This window comes from Rhinolophus sinicus, linkage group LG13 (genome assembly GCF_036562045.2).
Source record: "Rhinolophus sinicus isolate RSC01 linkage group LG13, ASM3656204v1, whole genome shotgun sequence".
Taxonomy (NCBI): domain Eukaryota; kingdom Metazoa; phylum Chordata; class Mammalia; order Chiroptera; family Rhinolophidae; genus Rhinolophus; species Rhinolophus sinicus.
Genome location: NC_133762.1, coordinates 15243747 through 15267069, shown reverse-complemented (window position 1 = coordinate 15267069; position 23323 = coordinate 15243747). Strand labels below are relative to the sequence as shown.

At 49.5% G+C, this 23323-nt stretch overlaps 1 protein-coding gene across 4 annotated transcripts; it reads right to left on the bottom strand.

Moving 5' to 3' along the window:
* Nucleotides 1-13: 13 nt before the first annotated feature.
* On the bottom strand, nt 14-22819 carry MTHFS (methenyltetrahydrofolate synthetase). Of its 4 annotated transcripts, none has more exons than XM_074317698.1 (4): nt 22704-22718; nt 18938-19208; nt 18041-18302; nt 14-461 (listed from the first exon to the last, which is right to left on the bottom strand). In XM_074317698.1, exons 3-4 carry the CDS (start codon nt 18246-18248, stop codon nt 229-231), a joined length of 441 nt encoding a protein of 146 aa, XP_074173799.1. In that variant the 5' UTR covers nt 18249-18302; nt 18938-19208; nt 22704-22718; the 3' UTR covers nt 14-228. The 4 variants fall into 4 exon arrangements, with proteins under 4 accessions (XP_074173799.1, XP_074173798.1, XP_074173800.1 ...); XM_074317697.1 differs by lacking the exon at nt 22704-22718 and adding an exon at nt 22405-22614; XM_074317699.1 differs by lacking the exon at nt 18938-19208 and having other exon boundaries at nt 22704-22819.
* Between the last annotated feature and the right edge of the window lie 504 nt (nt 22820-23323).

Here is a 23323-nt window from a genome sequence, read left to right as displayed (position 1 = left end):
GCTGAGACGCGTATGGTGATAGCCTCCATTTTAATTAATGTTCTACTATTCACAAGTCTATTAATTTTTAAAGATGGTTTTATGTTAGGTGTTTTATAATGATACTGAAAACAATGCAGTCCATATTCCCATTAGAAGGCGATCAACTGATTTCTGACACGGGGCAAACGCATCTCGTGTGGCACAGGTTTCCGGGCACATGGCGCTGCCCGGCTGCGGCCTCAGGACTTAAGAGGCTGAGGGGTCTTCGTAAAGCACCTCATCTACCTTCACGTCGCTCTCGTCCGTGGGGACCTGGGGACAAATCTGCTGGCTGAAAGCCAAGGCCACGGTGTAGGGTTTCGAGCGCTGGGTCTGCACACAGCGCGTCAGGTAGGCGTCGTAGTAGCCCCGGCCCCTCCCCAAGCGGTTGCCTTGCTTGTCAAAGCCCAGACCAGGCATGAAGATGAGATCCAGTCCGCCTGTGGGAAACAAGACACAGTGAAGAGGGTCAGCACTTTCTGACAGAGACTGACCGCTCTGCAACCTGCCTTTGTCTTTTAATGACATCCACTCTTTCTCTGATTTCTAAGGAAATACATCATCGCCCGAGAAAATCCAAAAAGCAGGTCTCCAGGGTCAGCCAAAAAGGAACTGAAAATGACTCGGGAGCTTTCGGCAAGCCCATCACACACGTCCGGTTCTCCGTGTGGGTGTCCAGGCAGGCCGGGTGCCAGCCCCACCCACACCCAGTTACACACGCTCCAGGGACAGGGCCAAACAACATCTTTCTCTCTTGTTGAAGCATCCAGGTGACTCCACACACCTGCCAGGTTGGGGAGCCAGTGTCTCAAGAACATGGCAATGGGAGGAGTGCGAAAGGGTCAGAAAGAAGCCAGAAAGGACAGAGTTGTCGGAGTCAGTGAGCAGGAAGAGGGTCAGCTGCTAAGAGGACTAAGCCGCCTGCTTCATTCCCCTCCCCGGAGAGGCTTCCCCAGATACCATGACCTACTCAGGGACATTCCAAAGGTGCAAGACGGGGCCCCATAAGTGCTGCTCTGGCTGGACCCTGCCCAGGAACACGGACCAGAAGTGGCAGAGCAGGCAGCTAGGGCTCGGGGGGCAGGGAGCAGGGGCTCAGAGGCTAGAAAAGCCCGGCCACTGGGAGAGGTGTCGGGGGGCCATGAGGCGGGCAGTGAAGGTGATAAGGTGAGAGCCACCACGGATCTGAGGCCCAGGGACCAGTCCTCCAGCCGCTGGCAGGGAGCACGAAGCCCCCGCACACTCAGCAGCCATGTGACACTGCCGCACGGCCTGCCGGCAAGGCCGTGGCCTCAGGAAGGCCGCCCTGGGCACTTCCGCCATGGTCTAAGCCCCCACGCAGCGCTGCTGCAAGGACACAGAGGGTCGGAAGCCATGCGTTCTCCGGAACAGGGTGCTCGCCGAGACAGCCGGCCATCGGCAGCCGTCCTGACGACCCGCGGAACCCTCAGGCGAGCTCAGCTTCTCTGGTCCCAGCACAAACCCGACGCCCCTGCCTGCCAATCTCCAGCACAGCATGTCTCCGGTAGTCGTGACCTTCTCCTGTAATCCTGCTTGTCTGCTCCAACCCCAACCTGCGAAAGGCCCGCTCACTGCCCTTCCCTTTCCTCCCTGGCCGGTCCTGCCCAGCTCCGTCCCCTGGGATTAACACTGGCTCGTGCTCCAGGCGTTGCCCCCTCCACGTCCTCTCTCTGTTGCCAGAGCACACCTGTTGTCTGGGCCTGGCACACACGCACACACCTCTTCCTGGGCTTCCTGCCTCTTCATGGTGTGGCAGGTGCTTTGTCCCTTCCTGGGGAGGGGACAATACACGACCCAGCACATCAGGAGGTCCGTTAACATAGAACACACGTGTCACACCGATCCCAAAGCGAGGCAGCTGCCTGTGCCAACTGCACAAGAGCAGCAAAGACACGAGTCCTGGGACGTCAGCAGAGCGCCACGCCGGCGGTCGTCAGGGAAGGACCGTGGGCAACCCTGACCCGACCTGGGTTTAAGGAAGTGTCCGGTGGGGTGTGAGTATATTTCAGAAACCAAGGGAAAGGTGGCAGGAGCAGATGGCGAGGAGGGAATGAGGAGGCAGAAGGACCAGGCTGAGAAGTGGCAGAAAACATGTGTGTGGGTTACGTTACCTCAGGTGCGAGCAGGGGGCTTCGGCAGCTAGAGACAAAGAGGTCCCTACAGCGTAACAGCAAACTAGCACCTTGATTAAAAGAGGGACAAAGGGCTTAAATGAGCATTTCTCCAAAGACAAGAAAATGGCCAACAGGTACATGAAAAGACGTTCAACATCAGTACTCATCAGAAAATATAAGTCAACACCGCACACCGGTTAGGACGTGCATTGGAATAAAAACAGAAGATAACAAATGCTGGTGAGGCTGAGGAGAGACGGAACCCTCATGCGCTGTTGCTGGGAATACAGAACATAAAACGGTGCAGCCACTGCGGAAAACAGCATGGAGGGTTCTCAAAAAATGATAAATAGAACTGGCAACAATCCCACTTCTGGGTATTTACCCAAAAGAACCGAAATCAAGTCTTAAACAGGTATTTTGCACCCGCCATGTTCGCTGCAGCATTAGCCACAATAGCCAAGGTGGAAACGGCCTAACTGCCCACGGACAGAACAAACGAACAAACCAGATGCGGTCGACGCGGCCAGTGGAAAACTCCTCAGCCTTTAACAAGAAGGAAGCCCGTGTGTGGTACAAGGTGCAAGAACCTCGAGGACATTGTGCTGAGGGACAGACGCGGCTTTAACAGAGGACAGACAGGGCACTCACACGAGGAATGTAAGCGGCCAAGTCCCGGAAGCAGAGAGCAGAACAGGGTGCCTGCGCTGGGGGAGGGGGAAGCGGGGAGCTGCTGTTCACTGGGGGTACGTGTCAGGGAGCGCTGGCAGGGAACTCGTGTACCGAACACGTCAAAACCTGCAAACAGGCTAGATCGCACGCTGAGTGTCATTAACCACAACTCTTTCTAACAGGCACAGACAGCACAAGGACGGCCAGGAGGACAGGCGGGACCCCTACCAGTCAGTGTACAGAAAGAGCAGGCAGAGCCTCAGAGCATCTGCCGCGGGAGGAAAAGAACAGGGGGAAAAGAACACTCTCGACTCCCTCGAGTGGGACGTGATCGTGTCCCTCTGCTCCTCGGTCCCGCACGGCGATGCCAGCCTCCCGCCGTCACCTTGCACGACAGCCGCCTGCCCGAGCAGACAGGAAACCTCCGAGGGCCATAACGTTCCACATCCTCCTTCACCCTGACTTGCCGCCGGCTTCCAGGCGACAGAACCCCTGAAGGCGAGTGCATTGTCTGCAGAGTAATCAGTCCTCGCGTGACGCCCCCTCCGCGAGTAACTCCAAGGTACCTGGGTGTGGGTCACGGAAGCCATATTATGGGAAAAGAGATGACGCCAGGATTACCTCGTACGGCTGCTCATTCAGTGAGCTCTGTAACTGTTAAGCAAAAAAGAGAATGGCTTTGGGACTCACAGGTGACAAAGGCACTGAAATGGCCCTTTCCAGGCAGGGGTCCTGACCTCCGATTTGGGGTGTTGCTGTTGGACCTCCAACCCACAGGACTGTCACCTGCTGCCCTGCTCAGGTGCCTAGAATCCCCTCTGCAGCCCGCCTCCTTTTGTGAGGCCAGGTGCCTTCCTGAAACACGCAGTGTATTCCTCGCTGGCTTCATCCGTCTGTTGTCACCCTGAAGTGCTTCCTGTCCCTTACCACCCCTGCCACATGCACACCCCCTCGGCTCCCCCACGCACACACACCTGGGGCTCTGCATCCTTTCCTAACACTGAGCTGGACGTTTTCCTGCCCCAGAGGTGCTGGACCAACGGGCTTGAAAATCACACACAGGCTTATTACCAAGCTCCCACTGCACAGGCTGGTCCCACCTGGGTCATCCTGGTCTGAGCCCATATTCTCTACAAGCTTCCAGTGTGGCTCTCTTGAAATCCCAAAGGCTCACAGAGACTGACAGCAGCCCCACAAACAAGAAGGGCGGGCCTGACTATTCAGTCCTGTGTGCCCAGACCAGGAGCCCGGCCGCAGGGGGGCTGCAGCCCAGGCAGAGGCAGAAGCGCAGACCGCTCTGCAGTCCGGTCTGCAGCGGGCTCTTCCCAGGCTCTGTGGTTTCCCAACGTGACTCTGCTTCCCCAGAACTGCAGAGCCGGCCTTGCGAACACTCACCCAGGCCCACACAACACACAGTTTGCTCCGAGAGTGCGCCTTTTCACACGGTGCTGGCTCTGAAATGCCAGTGCCCTCTGAAGGCTGTCCGCGTGCTGGTCGCGCGGGGGCCCTGAGGCTATTTCTTAGCTCCTGGCCTTTCTGTGCTTCGACCGTTTCATCTGTAAAATGGAGCTCAAACAGTAGCCACGCCCAGGGCTGCTCATGGAGCTGGTGATGCCTGGAAACTCCCCACACAGTGCTCACGCTATGCCACTCCTGACAATTATATTTATTAGGCTGGCTTTTCCTTTTTTAATTAAGAAACATCAGGCACTAAATCTTGAGGAAGGCCACAGGGAACGGGGCCGCTCTGTTTCCTCCCGAGACTGAACGCACTCTGCTGGGCGCTCGGGCTCAGGTGGGATCCACAAAGCATCCCTTTCACTCTGGCCGGGGAGGCAGCGACGGGACCCCCAAGTCTCTCAGGACGCCCCGAGCTCCGACTCCTGTCCTGGGCTTCCCACGACCTGCTCCGTCCAGCCAGGGCACCGTCTCTGCCCTAGTCCTGCAGAGAAGGCTGCAGACGAGCACACTGGCACCCAACTCGGGCACTGACACCGTGCCGTTCACGGGCATCTTCCTCTTTCCCTCCTCTTCCTCTCACTCAGGTTACTGCCGTGCGGCCCACAAACTCCTCTTCAGGAACTTCCCGGCCCAGCGCCTCCTCCTCCACGACCCCTCGCTACTGCCCGAGTTCTCGTTCCCTAAATATGCCGCCCCTCCTGACGTCCAGGCGCTGCTGGTCTCAACCCACCTAAAATGCAGCCTCATTCAAAAACGCTTAGTCCATCAGAGTCTCTTAGAGGCGGCAGGAAAGTCGTCGCCTGGCTCTGCGGGACCAGCTCTGTCATCCCCATCACCTCTGCACCGTTCCCTCGGCACACGGGCCAATCCCAGGTAAGCAGATGGATTCACTGCCCCACACGCCCACCCAGGACTCCCCGCCTGCCGGTCTCTGCTCCTGCGAGGTCCTTCCAATCGTTTAATTAACTTGTCTAATCCTAAGAGTCACAACATGACAAAGCTCCGTGAACCGGCTCGTAGCCGATACTGTGACAAGGTGCAGAGTCCATTAAGGAGGAGGAATCCTTCCCCTGCCTTCTGGGAGCGGACTTGCGGTCTTTCCCCAGAGAGATACTGAGCCCAGTTCTAATTACTATAAGAGAATGAGAGTAACAAGAGAGAACGAGACGCCTCCTGGCCATTCTGAGCTTAGCTCCCTGACCACACCACGCAGATACCTGTTCAGACCATGCCATGCGACACCTAACTCTTATCCCATCCAGCTTCTGGAACAGGAGGGCAGAGAAACTGACATCTGGGACGTGCCTACAGCATTCCGGTGCCAGGCTGCACCCGAGGAACGGAAGAATGAGTCAAATCAGCAGGTCAGCACGTCTCGCTACCCGGCGAGGCAGGAGCGCGGGGAGGGCACGATGCTCAGAGCTCCGAGAGGTGAGGCTACGCCGCGGGCGCGTTCGGGGCTGAGAGCCAAGCCGAGTGCTGCCGCCCAGGTGGGAACAGCCCAACAGCACAGGTGGTGTGAGGGTTCATGCCACAGGCACGTGTCCTAGCGCCTGGAGGCAGCAGAGCAGACGGGCGCAGCGTGCGGCTTCTGGACAGGCCGCCTGCGTGGAGTCCCAGCTCTACCTCTTATCAGCTACGCACCATCAGTCAAACCTGCCTTCTCCTACCATCTAAAGTGGATAAGCGTCCTGTGATGTGAAGAGTCTCGGAGCTATTAATACCAAATGTCAACTTAATCAATTACCGCATGCACCCTCCTTAGGCCATGCGGCCGAGTGCAGACAGGCAGTTCCATCAAACGTGCTTCTGAAACACGAAGAAGCTGAAATCCTGAAATAAAATGCAGAAGCAGTAACTCATGATCGCTCTGGTGGCAGAACTCTCAAGAATCAATACCATACGCCTCAAAGTCATTACGGTTGCCTGGGAAAGAGCAGCTGGAAGCACGGCCTCCTGGAATCAGTCTTTGTAGTAAAATAGTACACAGCATACAAGGTAACACACAAAACCGTTTTTGTGATTACGGTCATAAACTAGATTAAACTTCTGGTTACACATAACAATGGGGTTTTTTAAAAATATATTTCCCTGCAAATCCATAATGCTCTTAAGAAATACTCAACTAAACCACTTCAAACAGACAGCTAATTTTTAAGTCATATTGTACATGCACGTTCCCTCTTTCTGCTGCTTGGTCACAAGGTATTTTGGCCATTTAGGAGTCTCCATGCAGAATGAAACACACTGTAGTAAAGGCGTCTATTGTAGACACAACTATCATGTGATTGGTCATTTCTGTACTGTCATTATAAACCCTTTCTTTTAGCAGAGAGCCTAACGTTCGCATCAAAGCACAGGGCCTGCATTTGTCACAGAGCACTGAGCACACGACCCCACAGACGTGAGGTGGCCATTCCCCGCGTGGGATGGGGCCGGCACTCCATTCTGAGTGTGAGACAATCTCGGACTGCCTTTGTTTAAACCCTTCGTGTTTGCGAGTTCGAGGCTTTTATTCAACCCTGTGAACACTATGTGGAAATGAAGGAAGCAGGAGATAACAGGAACTGAGACTCTTCTAGGTAAAGCTGAAAGCAAAGAAATCCCGGACATGAACTAGCTGCTAGGACCTCACTGTGGCCCTGACCTGACCGATACAAGGCTGTGGCCCATTCGGCCCCCACCAAGGCAGGGGAGTGGAACATTCCTTGTCTGCGTCACCTCTCCAGGCCAGAAACAAAGAGCTTCCATGCGTCACAAGAGCTAGAAGTCGGAGTTCACATGCCAGCTCTTGCACCTACTAGCAAATTACACCACCTCTTTGAGCCTTGGTTTTCCCATTTGAAAAAAGGGTTTGATAACATCATCATCACCGTGAACAACACCAAGGACAGCTGTCTCCTGTATTGAAGACAGCGAGCTAGGGGCTAAGGACCAAGAGAGCAGAAGTGAGGGTCCCCACACTTGACCACAGGGGCTGGCAAACAACGGCCCGAGGGCACCCCTGGCCTGCGGCCTCTTTGGTAGATAGTTTCAGTGGCACCCAGTCACATTAAAACAGCAGGGTGACTCACTGCAACAGATACTGTACGCTGCACAAATATTAACTATCTGGCCCTTCTAGAACAGTTTGCTGAGCCCAGCTTTATAGCATCTACCATAGGTTATAAGAGAAAAACTATACTTCAGCTTATCCCGTCTTGGCAGATACTGACCAAAATAAATCTTAGGGGAAAAAAAAGAATTAAACTGTCTTTATCGCGGATATACAAAAATACATCGCCGAAAATAGGACCAGCAGCAGCGGCTTTATCCTTGAGATACTTTCACTGCTGTTAATAAATGGAACTTAAAAAGTTCAATAAAACTGAGAAGAAATTATAGAACGTCCTATGGTTTCTCGCTGACTTTAGGCTTAGGCATGTGGTGGTCGGATTTTTCTGTTCCATCTGTAAAATGAGTGGATGGAATTCTTTAATTTCTCAGACCTCTTTAGAGTCAAAGCTTAGTAGTTCTGAGAGTTTTAAGGAGAAGTCCCTGTATATCTGTGTGATGCAATCAATAAAAAAATAAGCCAGTCACAAAAAGATAAATACTGTACGATTTCCACTTATATGAAGTGCCTAAAATAGTCAGATTCATAGAAAAAGAGCAGAATGGTGGGTACCAGGGGCTGGTATGAGGGAAAGAGAGGAGTGTCCTATTTGCCAGGTGAAGAAGTTCTGGAGATCTGTTCCACGACAGCGTGAATGTACTGACTGCTACTGACCTACACACTTAAAGGGGGTTAAGATGCTAAATTTTATGTTACATGTTTTGTACCCCCGTTTCAAAAAAAGAGAGAACTTAGACACTGGCATAAATTCAGGTGAGTCTGGCAGGCAGCCCATCGCATGGCACAGGTCACGTGAGGTTGTGCTTCCGGGGGGAAAAAGAAAAGCCCGGTTTATGCCTGAGAGCACTGAAGAACAATGCCTTCAGATACAGAAACATATGGGTACTTCTGCAGCATTTCTTTTTCTCACTTCTTGGAAGATGAGCTCTCAAAGTCATTACTGTAAATAACTACAGCGAGGCCCGGTTCCCAAGCCTTCAGCAAACTGGAAACTTCCCCCTGCCTCCCACCATTTGTTGTACCAGGGCATTAAGCAAGTGCTTCAAAGTCCTGCAAACTTTCCGGTTCAGTACATTTAACGAAAATAAAATGACACGGCACATTATATTCCTTCTGCTTGCTCGCCTCTTCCACCTGAGGACTCGTCACTCGGCTCATATGAGCCTGTGCCATCTAGAACAAATTCTATTACTGCAAGCCTGAGATAAAGTAATTTATTACTTTGAAATAATAGTACCTGGTTCTTACATAATGTCCTTTCCTAATGCGTTCCAAGTGCTTTTTTTGCTCCAACTACCCTGGTTATCTGCTTCAGTAAGTCTTCTGGTGGGGGACAAACTTGCTCTTGAAACACTTAATGCTCCCTAAGACCTGCCAGAACACCTTGACAGAAAAAAGCAGAAAAAAGAAAAATCTGAAGATTTGCAGCTCAATCAAAATTCAATGGAATCAAATTAAGAAACAGCCAATCCTAACAACTCACTGTACGGAAGGCCCTTTCCGGGGAACTAGAGGACACAGAGATTAGCAACTACTTATAGCTGCAGGATCTAACGAGCTGGGCGGCTCGAAACATACCTAATCAGTTGTATATAAACAGACAAGTAACTGCAATAAGGGGCGATGCAAGTCAAACGGGGTAAGAAGTGTTGTGTCCCACTGAGAAGGGGGATGAGCTGGGGAAACGGGGGCCTGTCGCACAGGACCTGAAGGCTCAGGATGCAGAGGCAGGGACGGGGCTCAGGAAGGAAACCAGAACCAGCGAAGGCCCAGCTCTGGGAAAGCTCGGACCACGTCCAGGGCCAGTGACTCGTCCCCTCTGGAAGGACCTGTGACTAGAACAGAAGCAAGACGGCAGGAGGACACACTGAGACCACACTGAGAAGTGCCTCCAATGCCACAGTGAGAAATCGACCTACTTCTGCAGGTTGAGCCAGGGAATCCCTGGGTCAGCCTGAGAGAAAAATGCAGGAAAGATCTGTGACTCCAGAGAGCCCTCCCTGAAAATCAGGACGGCACTGGATGTGAGGAGTCAAACAAGTGGACAGTGTATTGAGATTCCACAACAAAAGTGACTAGATCTTCTCTGCCGTTTTAAAAAAAACTCCATATAGAATATTCCTAGTTAAACAGTTTCATTCCTCATACAATTTGCCACAGAACTGCCCCTTCCCACATGCTACCAACACTGTGTAAGGACTGGTGAGCGTGCCCTCGCCAACCAGGTCTCCGGGCCACGAACCGGACCCTGGGCTCGACACCAAGGCTGTCTCCGCACTTACCCAACTAGAAAACTGGACTTGCTCTAAAGCTTTAAAAACCTTTAGAAGGTGTGGTACAAAGGTGTTCCTCTGCGGTAATGAAACTTCTGCGTTTTGATTGTTGTAGTGGTTACACAAATCCATACGTGTGACAAGACTGCACAGAAGTGTGCACACATGGCACCCCTAAATGAGCACATGCACAAACTGTGTAAACTGAGTAAGGTCCGCGGATTGTACCAGGTCAATGTCTGGTCTTGATACTGCACTGGACTTTCGTAAGGTGTTATTATGGAGCCAACCTGGGTGAAGGGAACACAGGACCTTTCTCTACTAGTTTTGTAACTTATTTTTTCAAAATTAGTTTTTAAAATCTTTAGAAAAACATCTCATGCTGTGACCTAAAACCAAACCAGCCCCAATCTACCCTCAACCTTACCTTCCTTTGACTGACCTTAAACTCTGAACACAATAACCTGCTCGCAACTTGCCGTGACAAATTTGCTTTCCAGCCTTCCACACACGTGTCCCACCCTTCGCTTACGTCTCTGTACCTTACACAATTCCTACCCTTCCTGTAAGACTCAACCACAGAAACTTCCTTCACCTTCACACCAATCCACACAAGCTCTCGCTCCTCTGAAATCCCGTGAGCACTGGTACAGAGGGTAGGTGCTTATCCGATGTTCTGTGGGAGAGTCCCACCTCTGCACTAAAGATTAAACGGCCCATATCCTTTCTACAAGCGGACTGATTGGGTGGAGTTGGCCGATTCCAGGAAGAACATTTCTCTGAAACTGGTATTTGGCCCACTTCATAACTTTGTCTGAAGCTTCCCCTAAGTGTCCCCCTGGCTTCTTTGCCCTGATGTGTCACAATGTAGAATAAAAACCATTTTTCTATTACATGGTATATGTTGGAAAAAATTCTAGATTCCCTGATAGTATTTTGTGACATAGGATTTATAGTATTCCCCCCACATGACCTATTGGGCTGTGCAGAGAGGCGGGGAAAGTTCTTCTACTGGCCGTACCCAAATACTGATGTTATAGCCACAGTTGTTATGAAGAACGGGACAGTTAATCAAAGGTCCCTTTCACATCCAGTCACTGTACATTCAGGTAACAAAAGTCAGCTATTTTTGGTTCACTTACCCAATTATTATAAAGAATGTTTAAGTCTGTATCGATCCCAACACACTGAGCTGCACCTGCTTCCCTTGCTCCAAAATGAAATTTCCGCACGGGACTACACATCTCTCTTCTCTCATCCTGGGACGACCTCTTACCAGTCTTTTAGACAGAAAACACCTGGGTTCCAGCCTCACTCTGACCGTGTGACCTTGGACAAGTCATTTCCCATCTAGGCCTGTTTCCTCATCTGCAAAATGAAAGGATTGACTTAGATGATCTCCAACATCCCTTCCAGTTCAGATAATCCCCAGTTGCCAATGAAATGACTGACGGGTATATGAATGCGGGAGACTGCAGACAAGCCACACCTCAGACTAACACATGTGTACAACACTGACATCTGCTGGAAACTGGGAAAACTACTCAGCCCATCCAAACACCAGCAGCTTTTAAAAACCCAGTATTGGATACCTTTTGAAAACATGTTATCAAGGACGCAAGCTTCTTATAGAAATTAAGTTTTCTAGTATTTGATTTTGTAGAACTTCAGAAAATTTTGAAGAAAATAACTTTAAAGTGACTGCAGAGACATCTGATTCCATGTGGAAGTTTGAGCCTGTGTTGCTACACTTTCGTATGGGACAAAAATAACTGGCTTGAAAATATAATGGAAAAGAATTCCATTCATAACAACAACAACCAATATTAACTGACTAGCACTACACTAAACAAGAAATAACAACAACACGACTAAAAGCAAAACCACCAACAAAAGAACACATGGAAAGCACTGACCCGGGGAGGAGTGCTACATCCCTGCAGAAGAAATCCATTCCCCCAAACCGATCTAAAAACCTAACCATTCCATTCAAGATCTCTAGAGGGTTTGGGAGGAGAAACTGACAAAATAACTTTAATGTCAAAAGTGAATGCTGAAGAATAGTCAGCTGCATGTTTTTAAATACAAACAACGGGACAGGACTTAATCTACCAGATACTAAAGTACGAAAGTATATTCAATAGCCATCACACAGATATAGTAATCAAAATGCGATGGCACTACGGCCAGAACAGGCGAACAAATCAATGGAAAAGACTAAAACGCCCAGAAAAAGACCCCAAGAATTCAGTACGTGAAAATGGTGGCGTACTTTAAAACATGCACTATATTAATGGTACTAACTATAACCATCATGCTGTATATTACATTCCTACCACTTCCTCGTGCGATAACTGGAGATTGAAACCAGCCTGCAGTGGCCACGTCCTCCCCAGCAGCTGCCGACAACACTCACTTGCTCCCAGTCGCCCTCAGTTTACTGCACCTCTCATCAAAATAAACGCGCAATTTAAACTCCTCCCTTCTTTCTCTATCTGGCCCTAAATACAAACCATAGAGTCGCCAACAGAGCCTATGGGAAGTACCAGCATGGGGCACGCTTCCTTCAGATGAGTGGAGAGAAAAATCACTGCTGTCTGAAGTTTTAGAAATTTAACAAAAAGAAGAAACAGGAGCGCCCCGTTGCCGTCTTTGCAGTTACTCAGTCATTCATTCAACACACAATCATCAGGCTTGGACTTTAAAGCGGATGTTTCAGCTGCTGAAGAGAAAGGTGGTACCTCCAAGGCACTGGGGTACTGTGTGAGCCCAAACGCCACAAGGGAAACATGTGAAGACTATTGCTCTGGTTCTCTGGGGCAAGGGAAGGATGCCAGGTGCCAGTTACAAGGCGGCACATAGAGAGTAATGTCCGAACCTTCAGAAGGCGCTCTAAAACGGAAGGGGCTTCCCTGGTAAGTGGTGGGCTCTCAATCCCTACCAAGTATTCAAGTGAACACAAAACAACAGCAACAAACAAAGAAACCTTCTAAATGACAAGCATGGGAGGAAACAAAGGCAATGCAATCACACTGAGGGTCTGACATGGGTAGAAACACGGAGGAAGAAGTGTTTCGCTCTGAGCAGGGAATCTAAGGGGCTTCTGGAGGAGGCGGTGCTTCAGCGTAACCGATGACTAAGATTGGGACAGGCAGACAAAGACCATGGGCGGTCAGCTTGAGGGAACCGGAAGAGCAAAGGCAGAGGCCTTCCCCAAGAGAGGAAACACACACACGCCTCTTTCCCTCTTCTTTGTAGTTTGCTGCAGAATCTGGGCTGATTTTCCAGGGAACACCGTTTCAAGTGGCGGAGTAATACAATCCAGGTGCATTTTAAGGTCACTTTGGCAGGAATGTGAAACCGAGAAGACAAATGTTTGGAGAAAAGCGGTCAGTTGGGAGGTCACTGCAATAACCTAGGACAGAGGAGTCAACCCCAGCATTTGCCCAAATCATCAGAGGCAAAGGTGAACGTTCGTTTATTGGCACAGCTTCCTTGAAATGTTCTCTTGTCCTCAGTTTTCAATTGAGAAAATTCTCTAACTCACTTTTCTGGAAAGAAGAACATGTCATAATTCATCAAAAAGAAACACCCCACTCTTGTGACCTTTCAAAAATGCTATAATGAAGAATTTTAAAGGGATGTTTTCCCTGCTGAAGACACTCAAAGAAATAGACCTTGCCCATAACACGGATGAGTAAGATGCAGCTACAACCCGTCTGGCGGAGGGAAGGTCCCTAGGCCTGCCACAGGACCGCCCCATTAATCCTTGGGGGCAGGGGCACAGACGCACAGACAGACAGACAGACAGACAGACAGACAGAATGAAAGTGAACTTGCTGAAGACAGGAGGGCTAGGGGAAGAAAACGCACATTCACGTGACCCCGTGGTGGCATTTATTTACACACAGGTTTTCACCACTCTTGCTGAGGTTTAAGGGCCAGAAAACTGAACTAAAAACAATCTCTTTTCTTCTATTTCAATCTCCTCTTAAAAGTTCTGCCTCTTCTCCGAATTGGACATAGACAGAAACGTACGTAAACCTAAGACATTTTAATGTCTCAATTAAAGGTAATGGAATAAAAACCGAATTGGAAAAGGAGTCGAAACATCTGAAGTTCTATACGGAAGGAGTTTTAAGTCACCTGGGTCAGTCCCTTCAATGACACTTAAGTGTTCAGCAGTACATTCAATGAAGCATTATGCTTGACTAGAACATTTAGCAGCTAACCCATCTTGGCAAGAATAACAGGCCATAACCCCTACGGAAGTGTCTTTTAAGCTTAATGGGCTGGGGGTTAACAAAAAGTAAATTACTCCTCCACAAAATGTGAATATATTCTAAAGCTGCTGCTGCGAAAGATAAAATAGACAATTCTGGAACAGCTCCAAGAAGCCTACCATGAGTGCACTTAACATTCCAATGAGAGGCTCTGTTATAAATGAAAGCCTTGGCTCTTCTTCCTGTGTATTTACTTGAATGTAACATGACTAAGAAAAGCTTCATGTGATGACCAGTGTACTTTTAGATCCACCTGACTCAGTGCAAGCCCCTCCTTCAGGAAGTGGAACAATGTTCCCATGAATACAACCCCCCAGGGGGCCTGGTCCATGAATAATGGCTCTCATGCAGCGTCCTGTCAGGAGAGAGAAGAAAATGCAGGTGGTGAAGCAATCCTAAGGAAGGCTATAGTAAGAAAAGGCACTTCAAAGGGCATTGGAGTGGAAAGCAGCACTTATTAACTGCCTGTGTGTCCTTGGAGAAGCCCCTTGACCTCTCTGGGCTTCAGTGATCCCATCTGAAGACGAGGAAGATGGATGCGGGGACCCTGAGATTCACTCCGCCTCCCACAGTGCCTAACTCCGGGGGCAAGGCTCTCAACCATCCAGGGAGAGGGCGCCCAAAACTCCCGCAGAGGCACGTGTGATGTGAAAAGCACATTCCAAAATTACCACTGCTTTGATTTATGTTTAATCTTGGTAATTTCTTTTGGGAGATCAAATCAAATCAGTGAAGGGAATTTTTGTGAAGCAAGAGACACAGGTTAAAGACTTAGAACCACCTCTTGCAGTAAGAGCATGAACTGTTGCTATGAATTATATTGAAGTATCAAACCACGTAGGATCCTGTAACTACTCATTTCTCGGCTTAGTAAAAACTAAACAAGCAGAAATTCTCCTGGGCACTCTGACAGTCATTTTGGGGACAGTGGTGTTAGGCTCCACAGGACGTTACTAGACAATACCCAGACTGCACTGCGAACACTGCATGAACCAGGGGCTGCTCCGGGTGTCACCTGACACTGAGGCAGGGGATGCCCACAGGCGTCCCGTCCCCGTGCGCCTGCGTGCACTCAGCACTAAGGGAAGACAGCACAGCACCTTCCTGCCCCTCATCCTGGCCCAGCAGGCACTCCAGGACACAGCAACACAGATGAAAACAGCGGCAAAGGGCAGAGACAGAGTGGACCCTAATGACTGACCCGGCCATATCCAAGGCTGCCCTCCTATGGATTTTTTTCAGTCCCTGGGCCAATAAAACCCCCGCTTGCTTAAACCAGACTGAGTCAGATAATGTACTTTGAAATGGAAAGATTCCTGGCTAATGTAATTGCCCAAGCAGCCCTCATTTTGAAGATAAATTCAGTAAAGAGGCAGCCCCTCTACTTCTTTGACCAATCTGATGTTTTCGTACCTAATACAAACAAACCACATGTGAAATTTTTGCTTGGAAACTTGCAACTGAAGACATCAAAGCTCCCTTTTTTCTCAGCCATGGTAACAGGAGCAGACCAGAAAGAATTGGCTACATAAGCCGCACTGGTGACAATCTGAGCTCCAATCAGCTTGTCCTCAACACGCGAAGCCGGACTTACGCTTCAGCACTGAACTGCCACATTCTAAGCTGCTGATGCCCGTCAACACCCACGACGCAGTGCGACGTGGGAGATACACAGCAGAGGCTGCCTGCTCCAGCGCTTCTGCGGACAGCAGCCAAGAGCGCCAGCTCCCCGACGGCAGTCACCAGAAAGTTTAGTCCCCCATCCCTCTGCAACCCAGAATGCAAGTGTCTGCAAAGAAAAACATGGGGCAAAAAGTGACCCAACCCATAAAACTAGCCTGGGTAAATGCTATGGCGGAGGGGGAAATGAACCACCAGTGTTTTGGGTTGACGTTTCCCTATTCGGGGCCAAGCACTGAGCGTCGGTATTAATAATCTGCATATTGTCACTTGACACCTATCTGGTTGGGGTACCCCCTCTATTTGTTTTCTGTCTCCCCAGCCACAGTGTGAGGCCCCTTTCCAGAGCTAACTCAGTATCTGATACAAGCAGACCTCACAAAATGTTTGGTGGAAATTATCAAAATGCTAAACACTCAGCTAGCAAGGATTTGATCGTATAATGAATTCTACCTTCCTTGCTTAAAATTAATAAGTTACCATTTACTGAATAGCTCCAATGTGCCAAATGAGGTACTAAAAACCATTTACGTAAATGATTTAGCTCATCTATTTAGACTGAGTTTATCCTAACCGAGAAGTGCAACTACACTAAGAGGAAAGATCATGCTTCTTCCTTACTCTTCCCACTACTGTACTTAAACAGAAATAGAACAAAAGCATGAAGGCTCCGTGTGACGCATTTTAGCTCAACTGGAGGAATACTTGCAGAAGGGGCACTTTGTTCTACAAAGGCAATGAGCTGTCCCTGGAGGAACTTGTTACTGGAGGCCACCAAGTAGAATTTCAACTCGTAGAGTTGAGGTGTTACAGAGATGATGCAAGCATTGGAGGAGCTGTTAATATAGTCATCCAGAACTGGGAAAGTATCCTGGGCTCCACCCGTAAGCCTGCGAGTCTGGAGAAGTAGCTGCATTAAATGTGAGCAATTCCTGTCTTTCCTCAATTATAAGCCTGGGCTACCCCCCAAGATGTGCTACACTTAAATCTCATTGCTTAAAATGCTTGTAACCTTTCTTCTTGAAAACATGCAAGAGTTCTGTTATGTTGGCATTCGTTGGTCTAGAGATGCGGGACCTGAAGGAGGTAGATCCGAGTGTACCTTTGGTGCCTAAACTTGAGCAAAGCAGGACTGGATAACACAGGGCAAGTTAAAGTAGCAAAGTACACAGTCCCACTCCTGTGAGCCCTTGACTCTCTCCCTATCATATGACTGATTTTGTAGGTTCACGTTACGTTGGAAGGGGACAGAAATAGGGAGAAGACCGCATAAAACTGTGCTGAGGTTTCTTTGCAAACATTTAAGTCTCAGTAAAAAAAATATATGCCTCTGAAACAGGCTTAAGGCACCGCATCACAAAACGGTACCCTGAGCTCCTTTTGCTTTCAGCTCCTTGACTGCTTAATAATGATTAAATCTCCCACGTGGCTGCTGGCCAGGGAATACATGTGTGAAGAGAAAGCAAAGTGGGGGTGGGAAACTGAGAAACATTCAGAGTGGCTGGAACTCAGACTATGAAGACAGGGAGTAGAAAGATGTGAAAAATGGAAAATTAAGCAGTGCCAAATCAGGAAGAGCCTTGTTAAGGAGTATTTACTTCAATCCAAGGGTGGCAGGAAGTCACTGAAACAGGGGAGAGAAGTGCTCAGATTTATGTTTTAAAAATCCTGTTTCAATTACTGTGTAGATAATGGATTGAGAGGGAGGAGAGGATGCAAGACACGGAGAGGAAGAACAGTTAGGAGGCCATTACCACAGACAGACAAGAGGAGATGGCAGCAGAGGCTGCGGTCGTAGCAGTGGGGTTGGAGAGAGCGGACAGATTCACCATGTGTTCAGTAGGTAACATCATCAGGACTGGGCAATAGAGCACCCATGGGGCAGGAGAGAAAGAGGAGTCGAGGGTGACTTTGACATTTCTGGCTGACGGGACCATGTACCGAGAGAGACACATGGCAGTAGGAGCTGAGAGGAACGTGATTCCATTTGGAGCCTCTGTTTGAGATGCCCACATGACATCCAAGTAGAGATGTCCAGAAGGTGAATGACAGGTCTGAATTGGAGACATAAATGCTTATTAGCATCAATAATAATGCAGACCATAATCTTTCGATGGGAAATGAAAAAATTATTCAGGGAAAATGCAAGGTTACTTAGGGCAAGAGTCTGTGAAAGGCAATAATACCTTACTACCCTATTACAGTTGACATGTCCCAGCTTCCAGAAGGCCTCCATCCTAAGCCAGGTAACACGGGTATCTTGGAATCAGAAGGAAATACAAATGTATCCCTACAGGGAAAGTGACCTCACTGACCACACATAACAAGTGATCAGAGGCCTACCAAGCCGTCCCAGTCAGACAGCATCCTAAGATGTCAGTTCTAATACCACGTGCTCACCTGTTGACAAGGCCTCCTCTCGATCCTCATCCTCACCAGGCTGATGAATATTCCAGGATGTTCTGGGAAGTGACGAAATCTCCTCAGGTGATGCTAATTTCACCATATCCATGTGGTTGCTCTGGGACTGGTACCGTGGGATGAAGCAGGTTTTGCCCCGTTGGAAAATGTCTTTGATGATCTCTTCTGTCTCAATCTCATCTGGCATGCTCAGAAAGATGGAAATTCTTTTGCACTTTTGGTACTGACTGTGGGCAATCACCTAAATGGGAAATGATGGCAAATATAGTTTTCTAGGTTATACTTGAGTGACTTCCCTTAACACATTTAACACTTTCTCCCTTCTTTCTCAGTCTTCTCCAACTTCTTTATCCAAAAACAAAACCAGCAGAGTGGTATAGTGAATCAGACAAGGTAGCGTTCTGAAGCCTAACTTTTGGTTCTCAACCCAACACTTACTTTTCTGAACCCTTCACACCTTTCTGGCACACCCACTTTTGTAGGTGTGAAAACTCATTATAAAGTCACCGTAGGGCCCTGCTTTCTGTTTAGAGAATTCCAGGCTTGACTTCCAGCCTCCCATTCTAGCAGTTTTCGAGTCATCACAAACACTTCCCCTAGAGATTTCGCATTAACTCTGAACTGTGGCTCCCACAAGCTTCTTCACTCCTTGGATTACCAGGTTTCTCTCCTCAATTCTACCCATTTAAACCCAACTCAAGCCCTAACTTTTCCAGAACCCACACTACATTTAGAGTTAATATATAACTTAACAATCACGTATTGTCAGGAGTTGATTACTGGTTGTTTCATGTGCCCTAAATGTAGTATTCTAAGCAGTCTGTAAGCTCCCAGGAGGCAGAGAATATGCCTTATAATTCTCTTAGCTCAACTCACCTCTGTCCTATTTCCTAAAATGATTTTGTTCAAGGATGCAGGTGGGGGTATCTTGGAGAGGCAAAGTCCTCTAAAAGCAAGTGCCAAGTTTATGAGAAGGTAGACCCGGGTGACAGAATCTCTTTGTGTTCAGTTTAATCATTCATCAGGCAAGAGAAGAGGGCTGAGCTTTGCTTAACAGAAAAAAGTTAATCTCAGAACTTCCCCAGACTCAGAACTTAGCTCTTAGCTCCGTTTCTCCCCTTTCTTTTCTGTTCTCCCATTCTGCAAGCTGCGGAGAAAAAGACAGTGCACAAGTGGCTTGTAAATGACTGGCAGAAAGATACAGGTTTAGAAAGTCAAGTTTTCCTAATAAAAAGGGGCATGTAGAAATTAAGTAAACAGAGCACCCCAAACCAGTGTTAGGGAAGGAAATTAACGCCACCTTCTGAGAAGTTACAAAGCTGTTAGGCCTGAAAAAGGCAAAGCGAATGTAAATGTGAAACCCAGACCTATGGGCAGATTTGGGGTTTTTGGCACCCAAGTACTAGCTGAGGATATTGTGTCTCTTTTGTTTTCTTTAAAGCAGAATATAGAAAATCAAGAGCTGAATAAGCAGTAATAAACATCAGTTAAAATTCAGTGTGAAAATTGTGCATACATTCATCTTCTTTCCTCAAATCTCATTTATGTGATACTAAAGAAGCACAAAAAAGGAAAAGAAAACCATTATAACACTGACAACAAGAGAATAGAGATTTGACTAATTTATGAAAGACAGAGAGTGGATGAGACAGAATTTACAGAGAAAACAGCAGCAGATCACAGCACTCAGAGAACATGATGGATGTAGGTCAGGCAGAACCCATTCCTCTCATGGAATCCCAAAGTGACTACAAAAGGCAAAAGAAATACCCATTAGCTATCACACCTCCATTCATAAATATGTACAGACAATATTCATCAAACATTTTAAAAAGCCAAAACACAACAATGAAAGGATTTTTTAAAAAGGAGGAGAGAGACGAACCAGTAGGAAATAAGTAATTCAGAGAGCTGAAAAAAAATTTCAAATTCTAATTAGTGTTCTCAAATTCAAGATAGTTGCATCTACAAAACATCAGGCTACTATAAGAAAAAAGTAATCAGAGAATTAAGAAATATATTTGGAAATTAAAATTAAGATTACCAAAATTAAGATTAAACAATTCTGGAGAAAGTACGGGGAAAAAAAGACAAAGAAATGGGGAAAATCAGAGCAATGGCTGTGCAATGGGCCAGAAGGCAACAGACCAGAGAGAGCAGGGGACTAGAGTACTTCCAAGAAGACAGTGGATTTAACAGACAAAATGAAAAAGAACCTATTGATAAGATAAAGGCATAATCTTCTTTAACCAGAAATGAAAAATAAAAGTAATCAGAAACTCCTGGAAAAATACAGAGCTAAATTAGAAATTTATACTACAAATAGGAACAAACTAAAACACAATATGAGTTTGAGCAACTGTAGAGCATTAAGAGAAAATATTTGGTATTGACGCTTGAAATATCCCCTTCCTAGCCACACACATCTAGTGACACAGAATTATGTAACCTTGTCGTAGATGTTCAATCATACAACTTGGTTCTATAGTGAATACTCTCTATATAACCAAAATACGGTAAATATTATTTACTTGAATTTCAAGGTTGGAAATCAGCCACAGAAAATGCTCAGTAGAATCTTTATGTAGAACAGAGTACAAATATCATAAAACCTGACAACTTGAGTATAACGGTGTAGGTGTGAGAAATTGGCAGACAGAAGACAAAGCGAGTAAAGGGGCACCACCTCCTCATCTTACTTAGTTGGGGAGTCAAGATATGGCATAAAGTTGAATTTCTTTACCGTACATTATCTTGCTGATAAAAAAGGTTGTGTGTCAGTAAGAATGAAAACTTTTTTTTTTAATTTAGGGGACAAAAGCATCAATACCTTAATTGAACGTGCACTATGGCAAAACACTTATAGTCAAAGTACATTGATGTTTTGGGCTATGATCCATTGGTTGGCTATTAAATCAATGGTGGGTTACAATCGGCATTTTTAAATGCAATAGAAAACATTCAATTCATTGAAGGAGCATTTGCGATCTCGCTCCCCGGCATATGTTGTCAGTTTGGCTCAAAATAAAGTGCACTGCATATAGAGGTAGGAAACGCTGGGCTGTAAGACGTATTTCTTTCTATGTGTGTGTGTTTGTGCGGAGTGAAATGCGTTTATTACTGAGGGTCACGGGCCTGCTCTGTAGCTTTTCCGTCGCCTCCGAGCCCAGCTGTCAGTCGTCTCTGCCGCGCTCAGTGACACCTGCGTGTTGACGCGAAGGGGGAAACGCTGCTCACCTGCCTCAGCGCTTTCATCCCTGGGCACCTCGAGTCTGAGAAACTAGCGGGTGACAGCACAGGGGGGGTAACTAAGAAACGACTGCGGCGTAATTTCAGGGGGCGTCACGGAAGCGCAAACACGGGGACTCGGCGCCAGGGCCTTGGGGCCGCGGGCAGTGACCGACGGGAAGCGCGCGGCGCCCGCCGCTGGCCGCGCCGGGAAACGCCGGTATCGGCGCCCACGCGCCACGCTGTGCCCGACACGCATGGAACACCGCTCGGCAACGGTAACTGGAAACAAACTGAGAAAACGCGACGCTTCTTCGTTCGTGGGACACCGGCCGTTCTCCCCTGGTGTCCCACCGAGGCGGGTGTCGCGGGCACCTGGCAACGTGCCCTCGGCGGGGGGGCCGCCATGTGTCACGGACGGAAACGGCCCCACACGGAGCCCGAGCCGCGGGCGCGGAGGGGAAGCGGCCGGGACCCGCGGAGCGGCCACCTCGCTCGGCCCCCACACCCCCGTTTCTGTCCTGCGCGCTACCTCGCGGGCCGCGCAGGCTGAGACTCAGCCTCGCTTCATGACTCGGGAAGCGCTTCCCGGGCGGCTGCGACGGGACAGGAGGCGCCGCGCCGGCGGCGGGACGCGGGGTCCGGGGCCGGCGGGTCTCCCGTCCCCGCGCCGCCGGCCCGGCGTGCCTCCCTCCTCCGAGGCGCCCGCATCTTCCTCCGGGCCTCGCGACGACAGGACCGGCCTCCTGCTGCTCGCTCCTCGCCACCTCGAAGGCCGAGCGAAGGCGCCGCGGCTGCGGCCCGCGCCCGCCAGCTGTGTCCGCGCCGCCCCTGCCTCAGCCCGGCGTTGGCCCCACTGAGGGGCTCCCACGCCACGGGTGCACCTGCACCACACTGCCACCCGCGGGGCAGCGGCACGCGCTCCGCCCTGTCACAGGCCCCGTCGCTGTCACCGCCGCGCTCTCCCGCCGACAGCGTGCCCCACAGCGCCCGACACGCTCCCCAGGCCGTGCGCGCGCCGGAGGGACGTGCGCGCGCCGGACGCCTGCGCCTGCGCAGACCCGCCAGCCCGTGCGGCGCGGCCCGCGGGGGAGCCCGACGCCGCGGTCACGCACCTTCTCGGTCAGCAGGCGGGACTGGCGCAGCCGCTCCTCGGCGCTTATGGCCCGCAGGCGCTGCTTCAGCTCGGCCCGCAGGTTCCGCTTGGCGCAGCTCACAGCCGCCGCCGCCGCCATGTCAACGACGCTGACCGCCCTCAGGCCCCCGAGCACCGCTGGTCCGCCGGCCGGGGAGGGTCGGGCGGCTTCCGGCCCGCGGGCGCCCCGCCCCGCCCCGAGCCCCGCCCCCGCCGAGCCCCGCCACGCCCCCCGCCGAGCCACGCCCCCCGCCGAGCCCCGCCCCCCGCCGAGCCCACCTCCGCGCGGGCCTCCCAGCTCCTCGCAGGCTCAGGTGCGGCAGGCGGCGTTTCCGGAAGAGTAATGGGAACTCGCTCCCCCGTGAAGGATCTGCTCCTGCAGAAACATCGGAAACACCAGGTTCACTTCTCTGGCAGGGCGTTTGACCTGGATGGGGAGGAGAAAAGATGGCACCTGCAGGGATGACCGGGAGACAGGCTCTTGTAGGTCCGATTACCCCTCAACACGTTGACGCTCAGTAACCCAGGGAAAGGGGGCAACGTTCAACGGGTAAGGAAATGCAACTGTAAAATCACTGCAAGTTGAGAGAAAACTGAGTAAGTCGTATGGTAATATTTCAGCTTTGCGAAAGTTCATCTGGGAAAGAAACCATTCAAGAGTAGCTAGGAAAACACTGAAAACTAAGACCACAGGGGAACTAGCCCTTCCAGCATAGAAACATACTGTAAAGACTCTATAATTAAAACAGCATGGTACTGAATGCACAAATGGAATAGAACAAAATAGAAAGAACGGAAATAGACCCGCAGCCATGTGGATGGAAACGTGTATGGGAAAGGTGGCGTCTCACATCATCAGGACAAGCATTTTTAATAAATAAACTTAACTCAAAAGGCCT

What these genes read in the sequence shown, in the direction of transcription:
- MTHFS (XM_074317696.1), bottom strand. Translation starts at nt 22,524, where the DNA reads ATGGCGGCGGCGGCGGCTGTGAGCTGCGCCAAGCGGAACCTGCGGGCC. An exon ending in CCCGCCTGCTGACCGAGAAG is followed by an intron (nt 18,303 to 22,404) that starts GTGCGTGACCGC and finishes TTTCCCATTTAG; the next exon opens with GTGATTGCCCACAGTCAGTA. An exon ending in AGAGGAGGCCTTGTCAACAG is followed by an intron (nt 462 to 18,040) that starts GTGAGCACGTGG and finishes TGTTTCCCACAG; the next exon opens with GCGGACTGGATCTCATCTTC.